This window comes from Otolemur garnettii, unplaced genomic scaffold, assembly GCF_000181295.1.
Source record: "Otolemur garnettii isolate 467f Iridium unplaced genomic scaffold, OtoGar3 scaffold00002, whole genome shotgun sequence".
NCBI lineage: Eukaryota > Metazoa > Chordata > Mammalia > Primates > Galagidae > Otolemur > Otolemur garnettii.
The window spans coordinates 27,680,903-27,690,477 of NW_003852397.1; the positions used below are offsets into that span (position 1 = coordinate 27,680,903).

The following is a 9,575-nucleotide window of genomic DNA, read 5'->3' on the forward strand; positions in this document are numbered from 1 at the left end:
GTCACAGCTCACAGTAACCTCCAACTCTTGGGCTTAAGTGATTCTCTTGCCTCAGCCTCCCAAGTAGCTGGGACTATAGGCACCCACAACACCCAGCTATTTTTTTGTTGCAGTTGTTGTTGTTTACCTGGCCCAGGCCAGGTTCCAACCTGCCAGCCTACTTGTATGTGGCCAACACCGTAATCACTGTGCTACAGGCCCCAACCCAAACAACTTATATATTAAAGACTTTTTCTATTAGAAGGCAGGTGGCTATAATATGAGACACTGTATGGTTCTCATCATAAGTATAATTCTACTAGCACAATGCAGATGGGGTAGGGCAGGGGTCCTCAAACTTAAACATGGGGCCAGTTCACTGTCTCTCAGACTGTTGGAGGGCTGGACTGTGGGCCCTGGGACGAGTTGGCTGCTAAGCAGGACAGGCAGTGGTGGCAAAAACACCTGGTGGGCCAGATAAATGTCCTCGGCAGGCCGCATGTGGCCCATGGGTCGTAGTTTGAGGACGCCTGGTGTAGGGAATAGATTCATCACAGGATTGGATAAGACCCATGCTATAAGTTTATGTTAGAATTTTAATTTCCATTCACTTAGGTGTATGTTGCCCATGACTATTACTTACGTAGGCAAATAACAATGTTTAAAATGCCATACCTGATGTTCTAACTGTTTTTGTCGCCGCCTATCTCGTTCCTCAATCTGAGCTGGGTCCAAGAGAGCAGTCATAGAACGGAGAAAGCTGGCAAGAGACAGACATTATTAGCTAATCAAAACTCCCAAAAGGTAGTAGGTTCAGTAAGAAATCATTTTGCTTGGGATAAACCTACTAATCATTTCTGTATTTCAAAGAAAAATAGGAAACCTGAAATCAATTAGACATTAACAACAGTTCTACTAAAAATAAATAAATACATAAGAATGAACTTACTTTGTTCTCTGATTGTTTGCAACAACCACATCCCTAACAGGTTTTACTATATGCTCCTCCTCTGAAGGTTCAACCTGGCTTCCAGGTGTAGGTGTATAAACACTGCTGATATTTGCCAGCTCTTGAGTGTCCGGAGAGACACAGAAGTACTCTGGTTGTTTGTGTGTTGACTGAGAGGACTGAGAATCAGGATAACTCTTTAATGAATCAAAATGCATTGCCCATCTGTCATGTTCCTCACCCTAATTATGACAAACAAGAATTGCTAAGAATTTTTCCAGTTATTCTCATATAAAATCCTACATGACAATTTTTAGAAGTCACACAAGAGCAGAATAAACATCATAAAAATTAACAAAACTGTATTTTGTTTTGATTATGCATTTTGATAATTAGCTTGGAAAAGATGAGAAATTCAAAATTCAGGAAATTTCTAAAAAGTTAAAAGAAGCTATGCAAAAATTACAGTAAATGCATTCAATGAAAATAGGTTCCTATGAAAAAATGAGCAGTAATTTGAATAATCTGGTCTTGTCAACCAGTTTCAGCATACTTATATGTTTATAAGATTAAAGATTTTGAAATTATTTTTTTGCCTTTATAGACATTAAAATTCATAAGTTACCTGTGAATATATAGTTTTTTCCTCTATTTTTCTTTGCCTGTCATCTTCTACTTGCTTATTCAACTCTTCAATCCATTTTCTTTGCTGTTCTTGTTTCACAGTACTGAAAGGGTGCTTCAGTACTGCTTCCTAAACCATAGTCATCAAAACCATTTAAAGTTTAGTTCTCTTCTTCTAAACAGATTACATTTGTAAATCTTGCCAAATTAATTTGTATAGATTTAATCTAATAAGGCATTTATATCTGAGAGGAGCGATAACGTCAAAGAATTTAAGTTAAGAATTAAGTAGATATATGCTGATTCTTACAAACATTTTAACAAATACAAGCAGAGGGAAAGGAAATTTTATAATGAAAATTAGAAATTCGTTCTCCAATGTAAGATTTTCAAAATTCTAATATAGTTTCATTTAGAAGTTAAAAGAGTTACTGACAATTTAAAGTAAATGAATATTATTTTACAATTAGCCTTGGAATATAACAAATATTGCCTTTAGGCCAAGAATCAGGAAGAAATAAGATGTGTGAGAGTCAGAGGCCTTCCCTATTGAATCATGTCTCTCCCTAGGATATCCTCCTCCTTATCCAATTCTGCTGCTATAGCTCTATCACAACCTATGATGTTTCAGTGAGAAAAATATACTGTATCCAGAACAAGTCCTTGAATCCTAAGGAAATAAACAAAAATAAAAACAGTAGCATAAAAAGTCTGTCACTCTAATTTGAGCACTTAAGCTATGCTTTAAAAAAAAGGGGGGGAAAAAAAAGGGAAAGAATATATTCTACTCGGGCAGTGCTTGTGGCTCAGGGAGTAGGGTGCTGGCCCCACATGCCTGAGGTGGCAGGTTCAAACCTGGCCCTGGCCAAAAACTGCAAAAAAAAAAAAGAATATATTCTACTCCAATTTTCCTGAAATGCAATAGCTAAGCAATAAACATTTCATTACATGAAGTAACTGCACAACATAATTAAAGAAAAATGGCTTCACAGAATACTACAATGACAGTATACCTAGCAATGTTACTTTGTGTCCTTGCTTTTGACAGAAACAATGGCAAAGCTCTGGCTCGGCGCCTATAGTTCAGCCGGCTAAGGCGCCAGCCACGTGCACCTAAGGTGGTGGGTTCGAATCCCCAGCCCGGACCCGCCAAACAACAATGACGGCTGCAACCAAAAAATAGCCTGGTGTTGTGGCGGGCGCCTGCAGTCCCAGCTACTTGGGAGGCGGAGGCAGGAGACTGGCTTGAGCCCAGGAGTTGGAGGTTGCTGTGAGCTGTAATGCCACGGCACTCTGCCCAGGGGGACAGCTTGAGACTCTGTCTCAAAAAAAAAAAAAAAAAAAAACAATGGCAAAGCTCATAGTTTATAACTTTTGATCAAAGGAAAAATTTATACAAAAAGGAAAGATTCTAATGTTTCAGGTTCTCCTACATAATTCTAAACAGATTAAAAATTAAATTTATTTAAGCCTAAACAAACCACCTTAAAAGGAATATAAGCATTATCTTCAGGTAAATGATTTAACAATTTTTCTACCTCTAGAAATGTTATTTTTTTAAAAAAGGTTATCTTAGAGGTCAACGTGGGAAAAGAAAAATAAGCAACTCCCTAGAGGAAATTCTCAACAAGTCACTCAATTGCCTTAGAATACTGCCTTGATCTATTTAAGTCTGATGTAACCAGAGCCAGTTCCACATTTTAGTTAGTGGCACTGTAAATTATTCAGGAATTAGACACAAGTCAAAGTTACCCTTACAAGTTCCTAAAATCACCCAAAATGAATCACGTCTCTTTTTTTTAAGTAACATTTAAAACATTATAGACGACTGAATAATCTCTCAATTTGGTCTTTAATTTCTTACTCAAAGATGTCTTAACAAAAGCCACTATGATTTGATCTCCATCTGATTAATTCACTTCACTTCTGTCACTGATTAGGGAAGCCTTTAAATTACTCTTATATCCTTTTTTAAAGTTTCCCCTAGTTTATGGATTCAGTTAGAGTAATGAAAAAACAGAGATAAGGAGAGGTGAGAAGTAGAATTATTTCTTTTGGTTTACTGAACACAATCAGTTGAAGTCAAGGCAGATACGTGTATGATGCAAGACATCATAATGTTTTGATCATTTTCTAGCACTCCCTCCTATTAATTCTTCCATACAGTTTAGGAAAGAACCCTTTTCCTAGGCTCATCAGACTTTTTCAACTTATCCCCCTATTATTGAGCTGAGACTTCTCTTCAACATAAAAACTAAATAACCATTTTGAAAGCCTATTCTCAAGTTATAGCCTTCCGTGAAACCTCTTTCAAAGGAACCCATGATTGCACTATTCCCCACAAAAAGATCCTAGCCTTCCAGAGTCTGAATGTAATTCTTTAGCCATCTTCAAGTGACTCTGTTAGGAAATATTAGTCTCACTAATGTGTACAAATGACAGATGTTCATTCCGATCTGAAAAATACAGAACTTTTCAAATGGTACACTACAGATACTTGTTTCCGTTTCATTTAATTTTCTTCTTAAAGCAGTCTACAAAAATACAAAAGAAAGAACTTTCATTGGTCATTTAGCCACAGACCACAACAGTCCTTCTTGCCAGCTCATAATTGCCCAGGTGAGACACCATCTGTCTGCTTTGTCCACCAGCCAGGCAGAAAAGGCATTCCTGTGGGTGGTGGGGAACCCAGGACATTGGGCTATCAAGAAACCTAAGAATAAGAACAGCAAAACAAAGAGCTGAAATAGCTTTAAAAAAGAAAATTCCTTTGAACTTAGTCCTTCAACAGATGGGCACTCAGTAAATATTTTCTCCCTCTATTTTATAATCTTTTTTTTTTTTTTTTGAGACAGAGCCTCAAGCTTTCCCCCTGGGTAGAGTGCCATGGCATCAAAGCTCACAGCAACCTCCAACTCCTGGGCTCAAGCGAGTCTCCTGCCTCCGCCTCCACCCCCCAAGTTGCTGGGACCACAGGCGCCCGCCACAACGCCCGGCCATTTTCTGGTTGCAGCCGTCATTGTTGTTTTGGCGGGTCCGGGCTGGGGATTCGAACCCGCCACCCTAGGTGTACGTGGCTGGCGCCCTAGCCGGTTGAGCCATAGGCGCCGAGCCGTATTTTATAATCTTAACAGTAATCGTTAAGGACTAGAACTTGACTACCGTCATTCATCAGTTTTTCTTTCATAGGTCATCCTTTCAGTCTCATACTAATGACATTTGTGTATGAGTATTAATTCTTATATCTAGCCACCTTGACTGAATTTACCTATTATATCTATGAATATGATAAATATTGATTTCTGAAGGTTAAAACTATCTTGTATTCCTTGCATAAGCCCAACTCATCATAATGTATTATTATTTATAATTTCTCTTCTTGTATTTCTAGTCCAATTTTGGTATTAAAAATGTTTGTCAGGACTGGGTACAGTGGCTCATTCCTGTAATCCTAGCACTCTAGGAGGCCAAGGCAGGTGAACACAGGTTCAACACCAGCCTGAGCAACAGTGAGACTTCATCTCTAAAATAGCTGGGTGTTGTGGTGGGCACCTATAGTCCCAGCTACATGGGAGGGTGAGACAAGAGAATAGTTTGAGCCCAAGAGCTTAAGGTTGCTGTGAGCTGTGACACCAGAGCACTCTACCAAAGGTAACAAGTGAGAGTCTGTCTAAAAAAAAAAACAAAAAACCCAGAAGTTTGTCAGTTCACTTCCCTCATAAACAACCTCGAGGTTTTCTCTTCTACCTTGTTTGGAAGAATTTACCAGTAACACATCTGGGCCTTGAGTTCACTTCTTTGAGTTTTTAACAATGACTCGACTTCTAAAATATAGTACCATTCTGATTTACTGCTTCCTATGTCAATTTATTAGTTTTTCTAGTAATTTGCCCACGTTTAAATCAAAATTCTCTAACATATTAGCAGAAGTTGTTCATAAAATCCTCTTATTATCTTTTTAACGTCTGTACTCTTTAGTGATGTCTCCTTTAAGATTCATCTTAATCTTGTAAGAGGTTTATCAATTTAAATAGCTTTTCAAAGAACTTTTGGCTTTGTTAATTCTGTTGTACGTGTTTCCAATTATACTAATATCTCCTTCAGGTTTAAATTTGACTGTTTTTTTTTTTACTTCTTGAGATTAATACTTAAGATCAACAATGCTTTGTTTCCAGTCTTTCCTTTCCAATAGCTACATTTAAGGCTATAAATTTCCCTCTAAGCACAGGAAACCCACGTTTTGATATATAATAGTTTCATTACCATTCAGTTCAAAATATCTTGTCTTTTTGTCAGTACAAAATATTACTTAAATATCAAACATGTGGGAATTTTCTTGTTACCTTTTGTTATTATCTAGCTTAATTCCACTGTGACAACATATGCTGTGTAAATTGAACTTATAAAATTTAAAATTTGTTGAGACTTTTATGGCCTAGCAAATCATCCTCACTTTTTATTTCTAGTACTTTAGATTCTTTGAGTTTTATATATAAATGACAAATAACTACACTTTCATTTTCTCTTCTTCAAACGTTAATTACTTCCAAGTTCTTTTGTCTTACTATACTAGCTAGAACCTCCAATACAAAGAATAATATGTCTTATCTCATTTTTAATTTTAAATGGAATATTACAAAAATTTTTCATTTAGGTTATCATTTCTTTTAGTTACTTTAAAAAAAAATAACTTGGGGCAGGCACAATGGCCTATAATCCTAGCATTCTGGGATGCCGAGGCAGGTGGATTGCCTGACCTCAGGAGTTCAAGACCAGCAAGCAAAAGCAAGATCCCATCTCTACTACAAATAGAAAAATAAGACAGGACATTGTGGTGGACGCCTATAATCTCAGCTACTCGGGAGACTGAGGCAAGAGGATTGCTTGAGCCCAAGAGTTGGAGGCTGCTGTGAACTATGATGCCACAACATTCTACAAAGAGTGACAAAGTGAGACTCTGTCTCCAAAAAATAAAAATAAAAATTTATTGGTTATATAGTATTTGTACATATTTATGGGGTACACAGGATATTTTGATGCATTCACGGAAAGTTTCATCAAGTCAAGGTTATTTAGGAAATCTATCACCTTGGGCATTTATCATTTCTTTGTGTTAGGCACAAATCCTCTTCTAGCTACATACATCATTAACTATAGCCACCCTACTGTGCTATCAAATACTAGCATTTGTTTCTTCTAACTGTATGTCTATTAACCTGTATCTCTTTATCCTCCTTTACACACCCTTCCCAACCTCTAATAACTATCATTCTACTCTCTACCTCCATGAGATCCACTTTCTTGGCTCCCATATATGAGTAAGAACATGTGATATTTATCTTTCTGTGCCTGGTTTGCTTCCCGTAACATAACGACCTTCAGTTCCATCCATGTTGCTGCAATTCAAAAGATTTCATTTTTTTTATGACTGAATAGTATTTTATTGTGTGTATATATACTACATTATCCATTCATCTGTTGATGGAAACTTAGATTCCCTATCTTTGCTATTGTGAATAGTACTGCAATAAACACAGACATGCAGGTATCCCTTTGATATGCTGGATTTCCTTTCCTTTGGATAAATATCCAGTAATAGGACTGGTAGATCATATGGCAGTTTTTGTCTTAGTTTTTTGAGATAAGTCCATACTTTTCCCAAAATGGCTGTGCAAATTACATTCCCACCAATAATGTTTAAGAATTCCCTTTTCTCTGGATCCTCGCCAACATATTATTTTTTTTGTCTTAGCCATTCTGAGAGATGACATCTGTATGTTTTTTTTCTTTAAAAGATGGGGTCTCACTATGTTGCCCAGACTAGAGTCTATCCAAAGGTATGATCACAGTGCACTGCAGCCTCAAGTTCTTTTTTCATATACCTATTAGCAATTTATATATCTTCTTTTGAGAAATGTAAATTCATGTCCTTTGCCCACTTTATAAAAGGTTTAGATTATTTTGCTGGTGAATTCCTTGTGTAGTCTGAACATTAATCCTTTGTCAGGTAAAGCACTGTATGTTTGTTAACCTATCAAACTTTAGCAAATAAACTATTGAAGAGACAGACTGTTTCTCTTTTGTTGATGTTTGTCTTACTGTGCTGAAGCTTTTTAGTTTAATATACAGTAGAAACTCTATAAGGTTCAACTTACAGAGTAAGTGGTAAGTAGACCACCCAAGAAACTATAACAAACTGTTTAACATACAGAGATAGTTAACATAAGGAACTAGGCCTATTGTACTGGTATATGTGGTGCATGTTCAATCTATGGAAATTAGGTCAACTTAAAGAGGTGGTCAGTAAAGGGAGGCGGTCAGCTATGGAAGTTCTCTGTTAGTTTTCTTTTTATTATCTATGATTTCAAGTTCTTAGCCATAAATTCTTTGCCTATACCAATGTCCTAGGGTATTTCTTTATGTTTTCTTCTAATAATCTTATAGTTTCAGGTCTTAGGTTTAAGCCTCCTTTTAAAAAATCTTTTAAAAAAATTTTTATTTGATATCCATAGATACCATCTTCTATAAGACAAGAATTTCAGTATGCTCCCATGTTCTTGATCTTGCCATTCCATGTCAACCCATTAATGATATTAACCTTGGCTCGGCGCCTATAGCTCAACCGGCTAAGGCGCCAGCCACGTACACCTAAGGTGGCGGGTTCGAATCCCCAGCCTGGACCCGCCAAACAACAATGATGGCTGCAACCAAAAAATAGCCGGGCGTTGTGGCGGGCGCCTGTGGTCCCAGCTACTTGGGAGGCGGAGGCAGGAGACTCGCTTGAGCCCAGGAGTTGGAGGTTGCTGTGAGCTGTAATGCCACGGCACGCTACCCAGGGGGAGAGCTTGAGGCTCTGTCTCAAAAAAAAAAAAAAAAATGATATTAACCTTTAATTTCGTAGTAAGGATATTTTTTTTTTCTGGTTAATCTTGGCAATTTATAAAGACAACAGTCAACTTTACTAAAGTATGATATCACTTTTCCTTCAAAAATCTCAATTTGTTTTCAATGTGGGCCTTTTCATAGAAATTGGCAGAGCACTTATATGCCTGAGGAAATTTTATCATATCCTCTTATTTGAATGCTAATTTGACTGGGTATAAAATTCTAGGTTTTAAGTTCTTCTCCATCAATATGTTGAAAATAAGGTTCCAGTTATCTTACACTCAGTTTTGCTGTTGAAAAATCTGATGTCAAGCTCACTCTTTTTATATAGCCAGCTCTTTCTGTAGGCTTTTTAGAATTTCTGTTCTTCATAGTGTTACTTTTCAGTTTAGTATGTGTAAATGGGATTTTACTATTTTCTTTTGTGGTGTTCTATGGGGCCTTTAAATCTGAAGTTAGTCTTTTCATTTTTTTCACCCTTATTTGCCAATATTATCTACCTGAATGTTCGCATTTCATTTTTCATTCTCACACTGCCTTAATTTTTTCCCCTTATTTATCTGTCCTTTTTCAAATTCTTTTCTAAATCAGGTCTTCCAAATATATACCAATTCTCTAAGTTATTATATTTTTAAGTTCAACTATTTTATGTTTCATACATAAACTTTGTGCTTGGTTTTCTTTTTTGAGACAGAGTTTTACTCTGTCGCCCCAAGCTAGAGTTGACGCAGTGTCATTGTAGCTCACAGTAACCTCAAATTCTTGGGCTAAAGATACACTCTTGCCTCAGCCTCTTGAATAGCTAAGACTATGGGGGCCCAGCACAACACCCAGTTAATTTTTCTATTTTTGGTAGAGATCGGGTCTCGCTCTTGCTCAGCTGGTTTTGAACTCCTGGGCTCGAACAATCTACCCATCTCGGCCTTCAAGAGTGTTAAGCTTATAGGCGTGGGCCACGGCATCCCGCCTCTGCTTGGTTTTCTCAATGCCTTATCAGTAGTAATACCTTCCTGTTTTTATGTTTATTAGGCTAAATTTATTAAGTTATTGTCATATACTTTTCTTTCTGATATCTTCCATGTTATTTTTCCTTTGAAATAGTTGTGTTCTTCCAATATTTTGTTATTTTGGTATATTT

General features: G+C 36.9%; 1 protein-coding gene across 2 annotated transcripts in view; it reads right to left on the reverse strand.

Annotated features, from left to right (window-relative positions):
- The window catches only part of CCDC66 (coiled-coil domain containing 66), a 47,762-nt gene that overhangs the window by 10,847 nt on the left and 27,340 nt on the right, over nt 1-9,575 (reverse strand). For both annotated transcript variants that reach the window (XM_023513571.1, XM_023513573.1), the window contains 3 exons: nt 1,554-1,682; nt 929-1,170; nt 655-739 (listed from right to left, as the gene is read on the reverse strand). In XM_023513571.1, coding sequence (XP_023369339.1) covers nt 655-739; nt 929-1,170; nt 1,554-1,682 — 456 coding nt within the window. The remainder of the gene's footprint in view (nt 1-654; nt 740-928; nt 1,171-1,553; nt 1,683-9,575) is intronic.